The sequence below is a fragment of the Mycetomoellerius zeteki genome, unplaced genomic scaffold, assembly GCF_001594055.1.
Source record: "Mycetomoellerius zeteki isolate Tzet28-1 unplaced genomic scaffold, Tzet1.0 scaffold221, whole genome shotgun sequence".
Lineage (NCBI taxonomy): Eukaryota > Metazoa > Arthropoda > Insecta > Hymenoptera > Formicidae > Mycetomoellerius > Mycetomoellerius zeteki.
The window spans coordinates 2449906-2471737 of record NW_017257184.1 but is presented as its reverse complement, the minus strand read 5'-3'; the positions used below and the strand labels follow the sequence as shown (position 1 = coordinate 2471737).

The 21832-nt window shown below is 35.9% G+C and overlaps 3 protein-coding genes across 7 annotated transcripts in view; 2 read left to right on the top strand and 1 right to left on the bottom strand.

Annotated features, from left to right (window-relative positions):
• Positions 1-2437, bottom strand: part of LOC108722910 (patched domain-containing protein 3) — a 13357-nt gene extending 10920 nt beyond the window's left edge. Inside the window, exon 1 of the mRNA XM_018448265.1 lies at positions 2014-2437. Coding sequence (XP_018303767.1) covers positions 2014-2183 — 170 coding nt within the window. The 5' untranslated portion in view covers positions 2184-2437. The remainder of the gene's footprint in view (positions 1-2013) is intronic.
• The window catches only part of LOC108722905 (zinc finger protein 91), a 342323-nt gene that overhangs the window by 178005 nt on the left and 142486 nt on the right, over positions 1-21832 (top strand). The gene's annotated exons all lie outside the window — the stretch shown is intronic.
• LOC108722915 (uncharacterized) lies at positions 4836-17818 on the top strand. 5 transcript variants are annotated; one of them, XM_018448282.1, is made up of 3 exons: positions 4836-4880; positions 15326-16242; positions 17053-17817. In XM_018448282.1, exons 2-3 carry the CDS (start codon positions 15330-15332, stop codon positions 17592-17594), a joined length of 1455 nt encoding a protein of 484 aa, XP_018303784.1. In that variant the 5' UTR covers positions 4836-4880; positions 15326-15329; the 3' UTR covers positions 17595-17817. The 5 variants fall into 5 exon arrangements, with proteins under 5 accessions (XP_018303784.1, XP_018303783.1, XP_018303782.1 ...); XM_018448281.1 differs by lacking the exon at positions 4836-4880 and adding an exon at positions 8730-8765 and having other exon boundaries at positions 17053-17818; XM_018448280.1 differs by lacking the exon at positions 4836-4880 and adding an exon at positions 11264-11325.

Genomic DNA, 21832 nt, shown 5'->3' with positions numbered 1-21832 from the left:
GATAGGCTAACGCAACCAAAAATTGGCTGCCGCAGCCAATTAAAAATGCTATGCCATATTTTACCATCTAATTTGCTGCAGCAGCCAATCTTTTTTTCAGTGTGGGCAATTGCAACGGTGTGCAAGTGAACTACTCCCGAGAAAATGATACAAAACAGTAATGTAACGTTGATTCTAGAGGTTCGTTTGCGTCGCATGCTTCAATTATATGTTCCAACATGCTCTTACCGTAGCAAATTATATTCATTTCAGGCGCGATGAATGAACGCGTTGAAGAACGCGATCAAACCTAAGAATCACCGTAGATTAAGAAAAAAATGTCCTTTTTGGTAACTATTTCTTTAAATAGTGCCAGTTGATTAAATGTTATTTATTAAATGTTAACAGCAAAGCGCGTCTGAGTAAAATCGCACAAATCTATAATTGCTTATACCAGCAACTTGCCGTAGATTTGTCTTCAATGATTCATCGACATTGTATCAAACCGATGCGAGGGTAATGTGCATATGTATTGTCAGCAATTTAATAGTAAGATAACTGCATCAATATTACCTTGCGTTCTCGGCAATATGACAGCGTTATATGATTCTACGTCTATATATTATTATAATATGATGGCAATACAATACGAATTTTAATGATGATGATTTTTAAATTGTCGGCAAATTACTGACAAGTTGCTATTCAAAGGTGTCATATCGGTGTCATATCGAAGGCGTCGAGTTGCCAACAAATGCGAATTCAGTTTCTGCAATTCTGGTAACAACACGTACTTGGCATTCTTAGCAATGCATATTCAGCAAGCAGCGTGCCAGCAACAAGACACGTTGCTAACTGGATATTTATTTGATACAAGAACCATTAATTTGTCACTTAACTATTACTACATTTTATTTAGCAAATATTTATTTTCCGTAAATAGATGTTATATTAGTACTATGCAAACAAATTTGTACTAAAATTTGTACTTTTTTCTCAATGTAGTATACATTTTGAATTAGAGAACCCCAGGTAGAGAGAGAATATAGAATCATAATAAATCGTAATGATATCGTAAGTCATAAGTCATAATGTCGTCATGACGTCAGTTGATTCTTAAAAATAATTTTACAACAGCTAAAGTCATGATGATGCTCTGACATTATTATGACTCGAGATTGTGTGATAACAAAACTAAAAGCGATATCCAAAGATGACTTTTCACAGAGTTTGTGCAAGCTATATGAACATTGTCAGAAGTGTATTGTCTCTAGAAGGGATTACCTTGAAAGACATTTGAAATATTAATTAATTGGCTCAAGCAGAACAACAAATCATTATGATATCAAAATGATATCAAAATGACTTCAAAATGATTATTAAAAATCATTTTTCAATCATTTCCGATTCATTTTGATGTCACTTTGACGTTATCGTGACTTTTTTTTGTTCTGCTTGGGTGGTGTTTATTTTCCTTCATTCACCGAATTTCATTGCCATACCACGTATTTTATACGGTGTTTCGTTTCAACCGCGGAAAGTGCAGCAAAGTGTAAACGGTCGAGCCTGACTTTCATTACTACATATATGCATTCGAGCGAGACTGTTTTCGAGAGCTCGTTCTTTTTGCGATTGCGCCGTATCGCAATTTATTTATTCAATTTGAGACAGGTCAAATCGCAGCTACCGATGCAGCAACGTGTTCGAAAAAGAGCAAAATACATCACGATTGTAGAATACATGTGTGTATATATATATATATATATATATATCAACAGAAAACAGGCGGCTAAACTCGGAGCTTGCCAAGAAGAAAACGTAGACGGAACGTAACAACAAACAATAGCGAGTTCCCGTGCAACCCAATGCAACCCAATGCAATTGCCGGGAATCGAGAGCGTTAGAATCGAGCGGTGTTCCCCTCCCCCTCATTGCGCTATTGCGCATCCAGGCTCTTCCGGTTGGCGCGGAACCGACGAAAGGGGGAAGGTGGACAGGGGAAAAGGAAATGGTCCCGCACTTCCGCGCACTCACCAGTAAAATATCCGATCGGAGTTGAAGTGAAGATCGAGCAGCAGCTTTTTGCAGCGACTCCACGTGACGGCGATCGATCCTCGTCGGCGCTCGTCGTCATCGGCCGTGGACGCAACGGCCGTCTCCGTCATCGCCATCGCTGTCGTTCGGCCGTCGACGCGAGTTTCCATTTCGGCAGTGTTCACTGCCGCGTGTTCGATTGTTGACTGACGCTCCCGTGACTGGTTTTCTTGCTTGACCGACCGACCGATCCGAACGAGCCGCGAGTGTGCGTGCAAGTGAGCGAATTCATACGACTCGCTCGTGGCACCACACCGAATCCACCGCGTCTCTGCGCACGGAATATACACGTGTAGCGTGTATAGTATGCCACAGTGTGCCACAGTGTGCCACAGTATTCTACAGTATGCTACAGTATGTCAAAGCATGTAGATAAGCGCGCCGCTGACAGTGCGGCCGTGATCATCGCAACGATACCACCCTGACTCACATCCCGCGAGACGTTGACGTGCGTGAGAATGATCACGATGGAACGTGGGACAATGACGTGCAATGACACGAGACGAGCCGTAGCTTCCGACCTACCGCTACAATTTACGTTGAGCGACTTACTCAATTATTCGTGCTCTCTTTCCCGAATTTCATTGACAGAACGTGGGACGTCACTCGGTCCTCGCGAAGGGAGGGGAAGGGAAGAGTTCATTATGTAAAGCTCGGAAAGATGTCCGGATTTATTCGGAGGTTTTCGTTTTTCCGGGCATGTACCATGGAACCATTCGAAATTGTTTAATTATTCCCTGGATTTTTATTCCGTTGCCTGACGTTCTCTTTCATCCTTTTTTTTTTTCAAGGAAAATAAAATAATTATGACAATACATGCTCAGTTTGTGCCGCGAGTTATTCGATTGTTTCCGAAACGAACGGAATATTCGAACTCGCGCATATCGTACGCCACGATTTTTGGAGTCGCAACAGCATCCAAAATATTATACATACAACATATCGAAAACGTATTGTTAATCAAACTGGATCGCGTTCCCTCTAGGTAACTTCATGGCTCCGTGATCGCGCATATACGTGACATTGTAGGTACACACTACGCACGCGGTCTGCACGTAGCGTCCACCCACATGGCTGACATGGCACAGAAACCTGCAGCAACATCGCTGTAACGTTTGCGATGGAAACCCTAAGTTTGTTCGCGTTGCACGCTTCAACATGCTCCACAATATGCTCCTACCATGGCTCCTACTCACTCCAACGCGTTAGAGTGAATAGAAATGAATAATTGTATTTTATAATATTAGTAACAGAATACTTTTAAACATAATGAATGACAAAGAAAACTTTTAACGATTTCAGACCAGTGCCAGAGACCGAGCGTCGCTACGATAAAACAGCAATAAAGTTAGGAATAGGAACGGTAATAGGCATGAATACCGACATTTCAGTTTCAAGCTAAAAATACTCGGTTCTGGGCACGTATGGAACAAGTCGGAATGGATTCCGATCGGAATTATTCAATTATTCCCTACGGGGTTGATTCTGTATCTTCAAACGAGAACATTACAAAAGTGAGCAAATTTACTAGGTGTTGACCAATGAAATTATCAGTATTCTAGTAAATTCGCTCACTTTTGTAATTTTCACTTCGTTTCAAAATACAGAATCGGTCTCTAGATTTCTATTGTGTTTTCTAGGAAAAATGGAATCTTAGACAGCTCTGACATATAATATAAGTATAATAAAAAAAAATTATGTTATGTCGAAATACGATTATACAGGGTGTCCGGAAATTAGCGCATCAGAATATCATAGCAAGATAGAGCGGACTAAACTGATATAAGTCGAAAAGTCCTCTATTTTGCAATTTTCGCAATATTCAGCGATTTTTAGTAATTAATATCTCGTTAACTATTACGGAAATTGCAAAATGGTAGAGCTTTTCGACTCAGTTTAGTCCGTTCTATTTTGCTATGATATTCTGATGCGCTAATTTCCGGATTATCCTGTATATGCAATTACGATCTGGCATTTTTCAATCGATAGTGTTACTAACGGGATTTATAACGTTATTTATATTACGATGAGTAGATACAACATTATCTCTAGCATCTATAAGTAATATGTTCAGCTGATGAGAAATTCGTGGTATTCGTGGTATTGCAGATGCACCGGACCGGCATGATATTCGTGCATCGAATGTATTTACCTCCAAACGCGTAGAGAGAACGGATAATTGTTGGCATAGGTATACAGGTGCACGGAAATGAGAAGTATAGGTGGACGTTTATCACATGCTTTGGCACGAGCATTAAAGACGTAACATCAAAAGCAAATTTTCAACATTGTATGATTAGCGTGAGATAATAAAAGATTAAAATATAGAAAAAATTGATGTTTTCAAAGTTGCTTCCTTCCTTCAATTTAATCAATCTTTGTTTATACGTTATTTTTTTAATTAAGCTGACAGTAAAAAAATCTTCCGAGACTTCATTAATTTCATTAACTTCCGAGAAGAACCTGACCTCGAGTTCGCGATCTTCTTGATACCCTCGACGATTTTGTTGTACAACTTCATTGCGACGTATCCGAACGATTGAGCTATCAAAAGGATAATTCTGGCGCGTGTTGACAATATCATATATCGCAAATTCGTATCACGTGTAGAAGCGGAGCAAGCTATTCCGTTGAGTGCACTGCATATATCGAAAGCACCGCAAGTCTTCAATCTTCAGTGTTTAACGTTTATTAGAATTGTTTATGAAGAGTCATTAAATTTTATTACATTTTTTTTCTGTTTTTTTCGAACACTAATTGAGAATGAATAAGCAGTTTACTAGGCACATGTGAAGATAAAAATACAGGTGAGGTAAAATGCGGATAAACAAATTGCGTTTAATTCGACAAAAACTTTATCGTACAATTACTTGAGTGTTGGTCACGCGAGGATGTACATAAAATACCTGCCAATTTTGCAGTTGCTACAATTACATACTCTTACGTAATTTAGAAACTAATTTAAGAAAACATCTTCTTTAACAGATTATCCGAAGAATCGGTTAAACAAAAACCGTCCAGTTTTGTTCGCTTTAATGTTCTGCTCTCTTGGTGTTCCAATTTCTCGCCTTTTCCTGCCGGTGAGAAAATCCATGCATAATCTACACACTCGTTACTTTATACTTTCCAAATATGGAAAGTGCGAGAAAGTATGTGATTCGAGCGGAAACTATCGATTAGTAGTTCATTCCTAGTCGGCCAAGTAGATAATCGCCGACGTTGAAAAGTTCGCGACCCTGTCACTATCCTTCCGAGTATCAGTATTTGATAAATCACTCGGATGAAGCCGGGGAAGCCGCGCGCGACAGCGCTTACATAACAGCCCGATGCATTCGCGTGCAAGCGCACCGACGCGATGCACTGGTGATTAATCATCGATGATACTCCCACGCCAAGATTTCACTTGCGAAAGATATAAAGACGCGTGTCTCGCGGTTTCCTTCGCGTCAGCTGAAAGAATCCACTCACGCTCGTTTCTACTATGTAAAAAATAGATTAGCTTTAATCTTGTTTTAACTTACTTTTTATTTTTTCTTTTAGTTCTAAGAATAAAAAAACTAAAACAGAATGAACTTTAACCTTCCTTCAATTTACTTTTTTTCTTTTTCTATTTCTAAGAAGAAGAATTGAAAAGGAATGAATTTTAACCTTGCTCTAACTTATTTTCATCTTTTTCTAGTTCATAAGAATTAGAAAAGGGTAAAAAGTGAGTTAAACCGAAATTAAAGTTAATCCACATTGGTAGAAATGGACATCAGCCTGCGATGGATCCAAAACCCTGATTGCATCGAAAGTTTCAGTTAAAATTTGCTTCCGAAAAATACTATGGTTCCATTTCAAGTGAGAGACTAATTCAATTAACGTCTACCTTACGTTTCATTTCATATATGATCCTGTTTCATACACTGAGAAAAATGGTCTGGTTGAATTAAATAGTAATTCTGGTGGAAAATGGACGAATCAGAATTTTCTGGTTGAATCTATTAGAATTCTAGTTGAGATAATTAGAATTCTGATTGATATAATTATTCTGGTAAAAATGAGAATTCTAGTAGATTTTACCAGAAATATTGTATCAACTAGAATTCCTGTTATCTCAACTAGAATTCTAATAAATTTAATCAGAAAATTCTGATTTGTCCATTTTCAACCAGAAATTTTTTTCAGTGTATATGTCCAATATGAATTCTGTTAGAATTAGAGTCATAATGTATCGAATTTTTAATTTTATATTTAATTCCGCGTATGTAATTACTGTAATTAATCACGAAAATTTATAACGTACGATGCATGTGAAAGATAAGGAATATATGAAATGACGCACATGGTTCATAACACCATCTGATTACAATTATAATTACAAGTTACGTAAGCTGTATTTGAGATACATAAGCTGCATTATTTTATCCTTATTTTACGTCTAATGAATGATAAAGATAGAATGACACAATAGCGCTGATAGCGTGACTCTCGAACGCAGCCGTAATCACAATAAAAACAAAATGTAATAAGTAAAACACTTATGTAATTTTAAAATTGCTTTGACAAATACATATATTATATGTATACGAGGTTTGTCTATTAAGGGGATCCTAAAGTGAAGCCCGAACTTCAACGAGATCACTATTTTACCGATAAAATGCAACACATCGACATATCTTTATATACCTACATCAATATAGTACGCATATATAGGGTGCGGTCCAGTTGACGCTACAAATGCTTCGAAACTTTTGATTGACCAATCGAAAGAAAGAATTTTACTAACTGACCAATTAAAAAATGCTTCGAAGCATTCGTACCATCATCAAGCGGACCGTAGCCATGTAAACATAAATTTTCATAGAATAATAGCGTTTTAATTAAACGTCTGAGTCCAATTCTAAAAACTTCACGTTGTTTGTTCGTGTAAAGTACTAATCTGTGGACCATAATTTTGTAAGATTGCAAAACTCTTATATCAAGTAAATGTTATCAGGAGACGCGGTAGTGTCTCCGGCCATGTTAAAAAAAACCTACTTTAAGATTAATGAAAATGAAATGAAAGACACTACAAGTCTCTTATCCCGAGCCACCAAAGTGCATTTTTCGAGAGTGTATAACTAATTACAATATTGAAAGCTGTGACACTACATTGAGCTAAAAAATGATAAAGATTTCAATTTAAACAATTTTTTTCGTTCTCAGCATAAACTTCACTTCACAGACACATATTAATGCGTATAAAAAATTCTTGTAAAAGGATTTTCGAATCTATAAAAGAGGAAAAAAGTAATTGTTATACAAAAATTATGTTTAGTCGATAAAACAGATGACTTTAGGAATTTCTTAAGTAACAAGATTGCTATAACTTAAATTTTTATATCATTTGAATATTTTAAGCTCTTTTTCCTTCAATGTATATAATCCTTCTACATTTACTCGTTGCATTCTTATTTGTCATTAGTCGCATAGACGTAATGAGCTCATAATCTACTTGTTTCACCACCTTTGTAATTTTCTTCTTTACTTCAACGCTTTTGTGAAAAGAAAGAAATCACACGGTGTTAGATCTGACGAAGTGTGATCTGTTTCTTGGCGAAAAATTACTACAAAGAGTATTAAGTGGACTGAAGCATTGTCTTGATGTAAGAAATGAAAAAACCACTTTTCTACTCTGAACTCTCACTCTTTCTCTCTTATTCTCTGCAGTAAGCCATTACCTAAGCTTTAAGTTTTAAGCCGTAAGAAATTGACCAATTATAGTCAATTATTCATCTCACATTCGACTCTAACTCTTACGGCTTAAGACTGAAGTTTATAAGTAACGGCTAACTGTATTATAGAATGTATATCAAAGTTATCACAAATAAGCTGAGTTAATGCGGAGAGGAAGAGTCAGAAGAAGAGGCCGGGAAGGAGAATTGGGGAAAAAAATGATTTCATCCTGTATCAAGGATGATACACACAACCCACTTCAGCCGACTCAGCACTCTCTGTGAGGCAGTTTTTGACCAAGTAGATTACACTGCTATAACACCATACATACTCGCTGGATATAATACCGTATGATTTCTTTTTTTTTCCCTAAAGTTAAACCTGTGATCAAGAGAACCCGTTTTGCATCTGTTATTGAGATAAAGAAGAAAAACGACAAAGCTGATCTTACATTGATGGATGATGAATTACATCATATCTTTGATCAATATAAGATAAGACTGCAATATAGATGCAGGAGAGTTATATATTGAGTTATATAACTGATATGTGCACATAAACTTAAAATATAGCATCTTAACTTCGTTTATTAATAGATATATATTTACGAAAAGAACGTGAGTATAAAGATAAATGAGCGCGAGGTTATGATCCTAAAGTTCAAAGTCTCGTTTTGCAACGTGATAATATTCTTTTCAATTATTTCACGTAGATGCACACTTGTCGTTCAAGTGCAACTGTCCGAAGTTTATCTTAAACCAGTATAAATCATCAGAAAAATTAAAGTCAGTGTCAGATTAGTGTATTTATTAGCACCAATCGCGATGTTAGATGAAATGAGAATAAATGCTATATATTTGTAGCGTGACATCAAAATATAACGCGGTCTCTTTAAAATCTCATTAGGTTCAAAAGAGGACGATCGCATTTTGGTCCAAGTGCTGGCGCGCTGAACTGAAGCTGCACGGTGATGAACATCGAGGGATTAACGAACGGTAACTTCGACGATTTGTTTCTGCTGCCTTTCGACATTGTCGGGCTGGCTTTCAAATGCGCCTCGACCTGGTACACTTAATCAATCACTAGGTTGCACCCTTGCAGGAAATAATACCATCTAATAAGATCTTTAGCCCTCAGGCGAGAAAAGAGGATGAGGTTTCGATTTCTTATTATTATCTCCGTTGAATGTTCTGGAGATTGCTTATTTAATATACGGTACTTGCTACGCACGTATGCGAAAAAAATAGAGGAAACAGATAGAAAGTAATGAAATTATCTTCGAACAAAGAAAATTTAGAACGATCTTTATCAATTGCTATTTTATAGGAAGAAAATAAAAAAGAATGCATGTCTCTTTACCTTCGGTGAAACATACTTATTCAGCAATGCATACAATTTATTTGCATAAAAATGTAGGTAGAATTTAAGAATTAAAAAGTTAAAGTAAAGATTTGTAGAACGTGTCCCATTTTTGTGTAGTACCGTATAGGTACAAGATTGATCTGATTATTGTATATTTTTTCTTCTTTTTAATCCGACGGAGCTTCTTAGTTCTTTCATTAGATTTCTTTTATCAGAGAATTCTTACTAAATCAATAAATATTCAAAAATAATTATATAAATTTCTTCAGAAAAATATGAGGTATTATCATCTTTAAGTAATTATTCGAGTAAATTATTCAATATTTATTGATCAAATAAAAAAGAACAAATTGACAATTCTAGCAAAAGTTACATTCGAGCAAACTAATTTTAATCGGGTGATGATTTAATTTTAATAACTTTCGATAATATATCGATAATAATTTTTCTCGACATTTAACACACTGCTATTATACGTACACTATATTGTAGTTCTCAGATTATAATGCAAAAATATATGGTTCAATCTTTCAATTAAAATACGAAAATGATCCAAAGATATGGTAAATATTATCTAAGTGGAATTAATTTCAATCCCCTAGGTGCTTCCGCAGATCACGATTTAGCGATATCCTTGACACTTTGTTGCGAAACATTTCATACATGCGGATAATATCTCGTCCTTATGCACTGTGCCATGAAGTCTCATCGATACGAGGACACTTACATCGGTGATAATTCGCATTCGTCCCCGTTCGTGATGCTTATGGAGGCTAAACAAATCTCAGGTCGGCCTGAGCCCGGCTCCAGGGGAGATCAGATAAGCGAATTGAGTTCGAGTTCCGTGCCCCTAAGTAGGTCTTTAACCGTAGAAGACCGTTATCCGACTCGCGACCTTCGGCAAACAATTCGTCAGCAACCGTTTTGTCATTGCGCAACGATCGTACGCTTTCCGTGGCACTGCCGTCGACCGGATCTCGCGACACAGTGCACTCATCCAGCTTCTTCGATCCAAAGCGATTATCGCGTTATGCCCCATTGGTTCGGAGAATTATGATCACGAAGACCAGCTTAGAGTTTTGAGGAGCATGCGCCTCATGTGCCATGATCGATGAATATCAGATAAGGATCGAATAACTGAACTTCATTTTTACATCGCATACTGCTCATCCTATTATGCAAAATTGTCACGGTATAATAATCAAAGGGTAGTAGGACACGACACACACTTATTACTACTTATTACTACTTAATCTCATAAAGATGAAATATAAACCTTGAAAATGTTTTCTCTCTCTCTCTCTTTCTATCAGCGCTCTGCATTAATCTTATTTTCAATTTCTTGCGTCTTATTAATAATGCTAAATGCATCTAGATTTATATCTTCATTTTGTATATTTATGTCTTAATTTTATAAATCGCTTTCCTCTTGTTTTTTTATTTTATGTATACTTCGTTTACATTCTTTTTCCATTTTTATCGGCATAATTTTTATATTCTGCTATTCTTAAGACGGTATTCATAGTCCGTTTCTTATTTTAAGACAGTTTTAAATAATGTGTTAAGATACTAATATAATCCTCTGATTGGCTTATGACATCTAAAGACTGTACTTGAGATAGTATCAAATATAAGAATCGACTATGAATACCGGTCTTAACTTGTTTTTATAACTTAATATTTGTTCTTAGAGGACTTGCCCTAAGACACTATTTCTGTCTTTCCTCTCGTGAGAGAATTCCTTTCTCCTGAAAAGGAACTGTCGCCAAAGAAGATAAATTGTGAAGGTGGCCTTCGCCTTCGCTCTATCATTTGCATATTTAAATAGTCTGTGTATAATCTATTATCGCCCACGCGGATTCTCGCTAACATCCTTTTCCGGAAATACCGGTCGGCTAGACGGTCGGTCAACCTTGAAATGTTTTGGGAATATCCGATGACTCGTCTCTCGATTCCTTCTTTTTGACCCGGTCGCAACCGGTCCTCCCGCGGAATGAAGGAGTAACCGGATAATTATGAGGTAAACCGGCGATTGCCGACGCGGCCAAGGTGTCAAGGTAGGGAGTTTGCTCCTGAAGCGAAGTGAATGCCTTTCCCGGCTGGTTGATCCCGGCATCTCAGTACTCCTGGTGCCGCACCGACCGATGGGACTCGTCGTCTCTTCGCGCGCGGTCGCGATTAAGAAGGGCGAAGGTACATTCGTTCAGCTGGCGATAAGGTGATCAGGTCAAGTTCAACGATCGGCAGGCTGACCGATCGATCGCGCATCACGTCATTGTCGGCCGATCTCGAGACGAATTATCGCCTTAGGTGAAAATCAAGCATTAATCCCGGGATCTCTCAAATAAATCAAACTCGAGTACATCTCATTTATCGCTTCCCACGTACCGTAGCCTGCAAAGCGCTCAGAAAACGTTTATGTCACTTGCATAAGCGCTTCCTAAGCGCTTTGCAGGCGCTGTGCTACGTAAATTGTGCTCATTTATCGCATATATCCTTGAATATTGAATATAATATTTCGTAAAACGCTTAATCCTCTGCCCCAACGTCACAAATACTTGCATAAATGGATAAAAAAATAAAATATATACCATATATATATATATATATATATATATATACACACGTGAAGTTTGGAATTCTATTAAAAAGATTGGGATTAATGGTTTGCCGACCGTAATTGAGAATGCTTAAGTGATTTCGGAAACTATTTTACATCCTACGACTACATTGGTAATTAAACGCGACAGTGATGTTTTCTTTTTTGAATGCAGTGTGTGAAGAAAGTGCCGGTTAAATCGAGTGCATATCCTTTTTCGCAGGAATAAATCTGATAAAGTGAATTTAAAGAGATTAATTCCAGAAGTGTGTGAGAAATTAACAGCTATTTAATTTAATGATTATGATGCAACAAAAAATGTAATGCGATCGTAATTTTATAGCGTGCACGCGGTAAAAATGCGGCTAATTGCGCGAGTTGAATGCGTCTGAAAATATTATCTATTGTGTGAGGATCGTTTTATCGTTACATATACATTTAAAGATCTTTGCAGATTGAAAACAATAAAAATCTTTTACAATTGAAATATTCGTCATTAGAGAAAACTTGCAAAATTTACGTTAAATATTCCATTATACGATTCGATTATCTTTCAATATCCGTTTTATTTGTAATTTAATATCTCTCTACCTATGTCAATATATTCTTGTTAGCACATTCTTGTCATCATACATTAAATTTCAAGTGACACGAATAAATTAGGATAATGGGATGCGTGATATATCTACCAAGCTAAATAATGGACGTTAAAATTCAAAAGATATATAATACTATCTTTAATATCCCAAATAGCTCATAGCGCTAAAAAAAAGCGTTAAAAATGTTCAAACAAGCGCTTTTTCAGCGCTTTGCAGTGCTGTTGTGCTGCTTGGGATGTCAGATAAAATATTAAATTAATTAAATATTCGTGGATGGCTATATTGATAATCGAAATTATTTGTTTTCGTGTTATTGACTTTTGATCTTAAATCGAAAGTAGGATGAATGAATGGAGATATGTTCTATAGATACCTGAATTTAAGGTCAATCGCGATAAAAAAAATAAAATATACATATATATTATATATATATATATAATATATACACGTGAAGTTTGGAATTCTATTAAAAAGATTGGGATTAATGTTTTGCCGATCATAATTTGGAATGCTTAAGTGATTTTGGAAACTATTTTACATCCTACGACTACATTAGTAATTAAAAACAGGTGGATATGGGTGCAGTATTGAATTTCGGTCGTACACTGAATACCTAATATGGAATTAACGGTTTTAGAAAGCTGCGAAACAGCCAATGGAACAAGAATCGCGCAAGGAATGACCATAAAGTCTTAGAACAATTTGCGTCAGAAATTAATTTTTGAATGGACACTCGCGCAGAAAGCTATATTTCTCCTGTCGTTATTTGTAACAGTAAAACTGAAATATTAACGCGCGATAATAATAAATATATCTAAAATAAATTTATCTCTTGGATTGCAATACGACAAAAAAGACGTATAATTAGGTTGTTGGCATTTGAAAAATGAAGAAATTAATTCTTGTGTTAGAGATATTAATCTCAACTTACGTCTTTTAGATACTTCTGTCCGAATATTATTAAGTAGAACCGAATGAGATGACAAAATTTTATACGTGAACACGTGCTATAATGATTTGGCTAATTTAACGAACAATTATAGATTAATTGTCCGGCATGCGAGGACAACTTTTAATCGTCATATTTTTCTAACGCGGCGACACGGAGGATATCGATCATGTAACTTTTTCTATAATGCGAAAACGTGAACATTTTTTGTATATATGTATGTGCATATACACACACATGCATACATACAAAAAATTTTTACTTTTCACGGTTTCGCTCTAAGGAAAAAGTTACATGATTGATCCCCAGATTCAGAAAAGTAGGTAGCTATCAGCAACATAAATAAAGGCGCGAAACTCCATACGTCGTCAATAAGGTAGAAGAAATAAATCGAGCGAGAAATAAAAAAATTGAAAGAGATTTGTCAAGTCAGGATTCTTTAGCTTCCTCCGTTAAACGTGAAGCATTGAACAAAAGAGTGCATCTCGTGCGTCGCGCTCTCCAACATGACATAGCGATCGGGTACGCTTTCGAGCACGTCGCGCGTCGCGTCGTATCGGGTAAACTTGGAGCCCAAATACTCTCTCCTCGAGGTGTGGGCCAGCATACACGTGGCAAACGTGCTCGTGTTGTCCATCACTCTCTCGTAAAACGGCTTTTCCCTTCTGTTTCGGGGTCACATTTTATCATGCAAGTACTTTCGATGCGTCGTATCTTATTACAGTTTCCTGTCTCAATGTTTTCATCGTTTCAAAAATGTCAAACGTCTACATTTTTTCTGTAACATTATCTTAATGTTCTGAAATGTTGCATAATTTTGCTATCAGTGCATTGATTCCCATTGGCGGATTTAGAAATTTGTCAAAGGGGAGGGAGGGCCATTAGTCTGCCGTAAGTGAAATTTTTTTTTTAAGATCAAATATGAATACAATAGAATATTCATTATTACTTAAAATATTACATTGAAAAAATATTATTTAAATGTGTGATTCATAAAACGTTTTATTTAAAATTATATTAATATAAGAGAAGAATAATATAATAGAATCTATGTTTTCTTATATCTAAGAGTTTCTTTAATTAAAAAATAATTTTAGAAATATCAAAGTTGTGATTAAACATTTCAAAAATATTAAAAATATATATGTATATATAACTTTTTTATAAATATTTCTAAAAAGGAGATTCCAAGAGAGAGCCATGGTCTCCTCATCGTCCATCAATTTAGTGTCCTGGTAGAATTTTGAATATTTTTTAATGGAGAAATCTCACGAGTTCTATAGAATTTTTGAAAATGAGAGATCGTAACAAATCGGGTTAATTAAATATTCACAAGTCACATTCTTCCAGCGCGTTTCGTTAGTTGCTCTTCGCCTTTTGATCGATAAAAGTGTCACGCCGTCAACGATTTGTGAATGCGTATAATAGCGCATTATAATGCATAAATTATTGTAGCACCTCGATCTATCTTTTCGATTGCTCGCATCTGTCAAATCCGGTAACTAAATGATAGCCGCTGTAAATAATGGCAAAGGACTTCGAGGCGAAATTGCCGCGGGGAGACATTCTCTCGTCCCGTTCCACTTACGCGAGCATTAAGAGACAATCGTGATTATGTGCGCGAAACTGCATCCCGCGAGAGCACCATTTCTTCCTTCTCCAATACGTTAAAAATCTCACGCTCGTTCGTTCCGCTGGAATAGCGGCAGTCTGACTGCCGACTCTCTTGACCGAGAATGTCGTCATTAAAATTTGCTACGAGAAATTTCGTCGCTAACAAAGTCTCACTGAGATATGTAATAACGGTTAAAGATGACCGAGTAAATTTGATAAAGCTATTATAGATGTAAATAATGACAATTTGAAATAGACTGATGAGAATGAATGATGAAAAAATATTTTTGCGAATTTATATACATATTTGATTCTGCAAACTGTGTACCGAAATCTTTTTCGGTCTTCAATTATAAAGAAAACTCTCATATAATATTATAGATATCTTTCATATGAAGTTTCAGATACTTTAAAGTTACCTTTCTTTTTTAGAATCATGATGAGGTTCGCAATCCTCCTCGTCCTCGCGATCGACCTGGCGAATAGCCAGCTCAACTACGAGGGAAATCCGTTTACTGAGTACACCGAATACATCGCGGAGGAGAGCAATCTTTCCGAGAGAGCAGCTAAGAAAAATGACGTTTCAATCGACCTCCCCAATCCCGGAGAACCGTCTCATTCTCAGAAGTTGTATCCGGTCGTAGAATCCGAAAGCGATGGGCATTCACAGCAAGCGGTGGAAAGCAATAATCTTCTCAAACCACAGATTTCGTCTTCGGTCCAGACCTTTCAATCAGAGACTTCTGCTCGACAGTTCCAAGATTCTTCTGGAAACACACCGATCAGCCAGGCGGAGGTCGCGCTGAACACATTCTTAAACTCCAGGACACCCGAGGAATCTCGCTTGTCTCTCGATCATTATCTTCGTAGTCAACAGTCGCCGGAGGTTCAATCGCGATCTTCGGATGGAATCATCAATCAGGAATTATCGAAGTCAATCGAGCCCCTCAATCTTCAACCAATTTCCCATGTCGAGCAACAACAACAGTTGCTAGTTCCTCAGATAAACCAGCAACAAGTGCAGCAGACGTCACAAGTAGACCAAGTCCAGTTGGTGCCGCAACTAGTACCACAGGTCGATCAGCGGGAACAACTGTTGTCGTCTGCTGGCCAGACTTACGACTATATGGGACAACCGGCCGTAGTACAGCCCATAATCAGGGCACCAGCTGGAGTTGTCCTGGCACAGAAAATGTTGCAACCAGTGCCACTCGTACCTGCTTTCCACACCAGACATGACATGATAACGCCGGCAATGTGGCGAGAGAGAATGAGGAGGCTACGTGGGAGACCATTTTCCTTCGCGCAACCTAGGATAGGGCCGGCATTGTATCAAGGGCCAATCGCAGGTGAGGAAACATATCTTAAAAAACCGACGGGCCGTTTCGATAAGAGGCAAATAGTCTTCCTGTAGCACAACGCTTACAAAGCGCATATGATCATTTTTTTAGCGCTTTGCAAGCGTTGCTGTGCTACTTGAGTTAGAGAAAATAACACTTTTTTATGAATTGTGATTTAATAAAGAAAAAGCTTTATGTTCTCGATGGAAGATTTACGTTTATCGAGTATTTCCATCCGTTATTCATATCTTTTTTCTAAAAGAGGATGATTTTTTATTCACACTAAAGTTTTATTATTACTCAATTTATTCTATTTTTATTTATTCATGCCTGAAAATATTTATCTCAAATGCGTGAACATTGGTTTAGCAGAAGTATAACCCTTTACTTGATGTTACGAGAATACGTGTTAACGCCACGTTGCACATTTTTAATAAATTTATGCGGAAAGAAAGAATGAATAAGCACTTTTCACTGTAATATATCATCTTTTTTTTAAAACTGATTTATTTGCGGATTCTTGAATAAAATCTACGTGATAATACTGCATTTATATATAAATATAATTCAACCTCACACTTCCTCGATTATTTATCATCATTCAATCATATCCTATCATAATTCAGTTATTGGAAAAAATCAATATTCTTATGCATATTAGAATGACTAACTACACGATGATTAATTGATAACTTTTTTTATGATAATAACGAATAGCGTACATCTTTCAAACGGATGTGTAGATAGAATACACACTTACCGCGAATGAATTGTATAATTTTTTTCTCCATAATGTTAATCGTTTTCTGGACGTCTCAGTTCCTTTCAAGGCCAAGGCACCGGTGGAAGTGATCTACACGAAACCACCGGCGGGTCTTCACCGAGGACCGCCTATTCTCAGCAACCCACCGGTTCCTTATGAGGACGCGGGCGCCTGGTTTCCCGACTCCGATCAACCGCCTTCCCATAAGGACGTCTATTATTCGCAGTTGTACGCACAGTCCTATGATCCTCATTATTACAACTACATCGCCGCGACCGGTAAGATCCGGCCGTATTTATACGGAAAGTTAGGCAAATATCAAGAAGAACAGGAGGACGGTATCTGGACGGAGCTGTATCGCGGCTTCAAGAAGCATGGTCTGAGAAATATCATGACGCCAACTTTCCTGCTGGGTATGACGCTACCAGTGGTGACTCTGATGCTCTCCGCCCTCGTGCAGAAGCGGTCTATCGCGCGATCCGACAATGCGAGGGAATTCGACCAGGAAGACGCTTTGCAAGAATACCTCGAGCGATTGCAGAGGGCGATTAAGTGTTACGGTAGGAATTCCCGAGACGAGAAGCTAGACGAATGCTAGAATCAAGGATGTATCTCTACCTGTTACGAGTATCGAGTAACGCTAAGTAGTCCAACTACTTAGCGTTGAGAGTTGTATTTAGTCATTCAGACAATAACAAATGTAAAAATTTTAAATGTTTTTAGCACTCAAACTACTTTAATATTCGAACATTATATAACATTTATACATTGATATTAGAATATCGGACTTTTTCTTTGCTCATCATCTTACATTTTCACTTCACTCAACGAGACTGATGTCTACATTTCTATCTCCAATATAGATTAACTTTAATCCCGGTTTAATTCATTTTTCGTCCTTTTCTAAGAACTAGAAAAAGATGAAGACTAAGATTAAAGTTAATCTATACTATATTAATAGAAGAGGGATTCAGATATGATTGTTTGATTCTGGGATTCGTTTATTTAATATCTAGTTCGAAGTAAGACCACTTTTACGATAAACATACGTGAGAATAAGAATTTTTATATTTAAATCATGATAAAAATAATATTCTTAAAATCGCGTGTAGTTTGACATAAATGAGTAACTGCATTTAGACGGAAACTGGCCATATTCATCAAGTACGATAATTGCAATCTATATAAAACATTAATACATTTAAAGAATCATATTATAAAACATTATATATATTACGTTCTTAGGAAGATTGCGTAAATATAATGTATTAAGGATGTCGAAAAGAAAACTGTAAAGCAAATTACAGCATACGAATTATATCATAGAATTAAAAAAATAATTGTGATTGTAACGCATATATTATAAAAAAGCGAAGTGATTTTTCTTAACCGAAAAGCAAGGTTTTAGACAAATTTAATAGTTTCCGTACGATCAAATTGTCATTTCCAGCGGAAAATACACATAAAAACGGAAAATGCGGCGTAAAAGCGTTTTGCACACGTTACACTATATCCGCTGTGCTGTAAGCGATTACTGTAACACAAGTCTAATGACACACGAACATTTCCATGATGTGTTATTAGTGTATTACGTAAGATCTACGTCTCTCTCCTGTCATAAGTCAGTTTCTGTGTGCTAAAATAAAAAGAGGAAAAGATAAAACTGCTAAAATTACTCTTCGTCTCTTTCGGGTTAAATTTAGGAGAATTATATAGCGAAAAGCAAGCTAGACTTGCCGATGTTACTGCATCAAACACTGTGTACATATAACGTGTATCTAATATATACAAAGATATATAATACACTCGTGTCAATTAAAGCATATTCTGTGCATACTTCATTTACTGTTCCTGACGCAACAAACAGTTCCCACATTATCCATCAACCCCGAGAAATCAAGCGCGGAAATCTTCCTTTCTTTTTTCGAGAGGAGGAAAAGAGGGAGGCATGATAGTGAAATCTTCGTGAGAACTAAACTTTCGCGTTTCAATCATCGTGCACCTGTTCACCGAATGAAGATAAATTGAAGGAAGGAAGAACTAATTACTAATTATCGTCCAACAATATTAATTATTTATTCTCTTATATAAATACGATGTCTCGTTTCGTAAAAACTATTGTTCTACGACTCGTGAATAATTGAATTATGCGTTGGAAGAGACGAGAAGATTTATCTTCACCCTGCGATGCAGCTGAAGTGGGACTGGAGCTTCGAATTCTAATCTCAAACGCGCGTTGCAACCCACGTCTTTTATCGCGTATACGGTCGCCTAATTTACGAGCTTATTAATATATTAGTTCGGGCTAACGCGTAATTGACCTTGCTGTTAAATTGCTAATCCGACACTGCTCGCTGGAATTGCCGTACATTCAAGCTGTTGAAAAATATATCACGCAAGTTTTCGAACGCATTCTTTTGTATTATGCAACACGCGCATTCAAAGGAAAAAACGATAAGCCGTGAAGCTTTATCTATCAAGTTTCATCGCAAGTACACAAATTTTTTAAATTCCACTAGAAATTAATGTGTAACTCATAAACAATTCAAAGTGATGTCTTTGCCAACAAATTTTATCTATTTTATGGCAATGTAACTATCGAATTAAGTTTTTTATATTATCTTGAAAATATATGACACGTGATTAAATGCAGAACAATGTAGTCAAATTTAATAATCGTATTGCAATTTAGTAAAATTTAATGATAGTATCGAAAATAAATAAAATCGATTTGGTGAACAATTTGAATGCGGAGAGTTTCACCGCCACCTTTTGTTTAATCAATGTTTATCAATATTTATCAATAGATATAAGAAAATATATAATAAATCAATAATTAAATGAGAAAATTAAATATTATAATAGATAAAATAAGAACATTTTTGTGTAACTGTAAAAATGTAGGAAAAAGAAGATTAATTGACACCTTGCAGAATAAATACATGTTTGTATAAGGATGAGCTGTGTCCACAGTTTAGAAAGTAATACTAATCGGATCGACGTATCAGAATTAAGCTGGTCATGCCGGTTATGCCAGTTCTGCCCGGCAAAACGCGATGTTATAATACTTACTTCTACGATCTCAATCTAGAACACTAAAAACCTGTCAGCGTGTGTAAACCGTTAACAATAAAATGTAGGTCGCGTATAAGAGTACCTGTTTTTAATTAGCTAAACGAACAAAGAGAGAGAGAGAGAGAGAGAGAGAGCTGTTGGTTTAGGTAATTAAAAACAAGTGAATAAAAAGACCTTCCTATCGTAATATCCCTCGAATGTTTTCATGAATTATAATCTCAAATTTACAAAAATATTAAATATATCTACGTGAGTACTAAAAATTAGTTATCCGTTTTCTGTTTTTGCACTAAAATTCTCTTTCTCACTTTCAATAAATATCAAACATATACCTATCTCATTTTAAGTTCCAAAAGTGTAGTTCAGCCACAAAAAACAAACCTTAGATTATACATAGAATGTATATAATTATATTAAACATTCTATTGTTCTATTGTTTGTATGATACTTATTAATTGAATTATTATCAAAGTTCTTTTTTGGAAGATTTCCTAAAAATAAATAATTTCTTGAAAAACTTTTCTGATGTATACGTGTGTATGAAAATTAAAAAGCATCTAGCAAAGCATAATGTTTAATCAATTTATTAATTTAAGAGCTTTTATTTTAAATGAGTATCATTTTTCACTCTTATTTCTAAATTGCAAAAATATGAAATCGAAATTTCCCGGAAATAAGATTTCGAATATTAATGGGTTAAATTAACTCGCAGCTTCTAACTTTCATGGCTGATATCAGGGAGGGTTGGGAAACTTACTTACATCGTATGAAGTTACTTAGCCGTCCGCCAACCGTTGCCAAATTGATTGCAATCGAATTATTTAATCGAACGTTTGATGGCTCAGCTCAAGGGTCATGAGACCCAACCATCGTGTTGTCTGTAGCATGAATAATTAATTATACGCTGTTGACAAGGCCAGCGTGCAAATTGTGCATCTTACAAAGTAGGCATTGCATGAAGTGAATACCGATCACAACTTTTAAAAAAAGTAAAAATACAAAAATTTGACACATTTAAAATAATATTTCACGGAATTGATTTGTTTAAAGACTATAAAGACGGTGGGTAAAATAAACAAATCTGTAATTTATTAAAATAAATTCTAATTTGCTCCATAAAAGTCACACTCTACATCGTGAGAATTCTACATTTGATATAATTAAAAGATATAATATGGCTATTGCTCTCGATGAAACGCATGCAACACTTTTTACACATATAATAACAGTTTCGAATATAAGTGAGATACATCATACTAAAGTATGTATTATGCATGTATATATGTAATAATTTTATGTATATATTATGATATATATCATATACATATATAAATATATATAAATTTTATAATTTTAAATATAGAATTTATATTTAAATGTATATGAATATTTATCTACATATTATATCTAGATAATATAATTTTTAAAAATTATTACAGGTTATACATATATTTTTACATATGTATATATATATATACATAATGTGTAACTATATGTATGTGTTTGGACTTACGATTAGTATAGTGTATCTCTTTTTTTCGTTAACTATTATGTAATGCTGATGACAGAGGCAGAACTTTTATTGGCATGTGATCGATGAAGCTTTGATGATACCTCTCATTGTCGCGAATGGATGATAAGCCGGTTTGCTCACGATGTTCGTTTAAACTCTATTTAACTGGTCAGTCTTTGTCTCGACAGACATTAAGCGTTGTTGATGATTATATTTGATCTTATCGTTGTGTTACAATCGCGTCGTGT

Excerpts from the sequence above, each read along its gene's own strand:
- LOC108722915 (XM_018448281.1), top strand. The coding sequence starts at position 15,330 with ATGATGAGGTTCGCAATCCTCCTCGTCCTCGCGATCGACCTGGCGAAT. Across the intron at positions 16,243-17,052 it reads GTATCAAGGGCCAATCGCAG|TTCCTTTCAAGGCCAAGGCA; the intron begins GTGAGGAAACAT and ends TGGACGTCTCAG.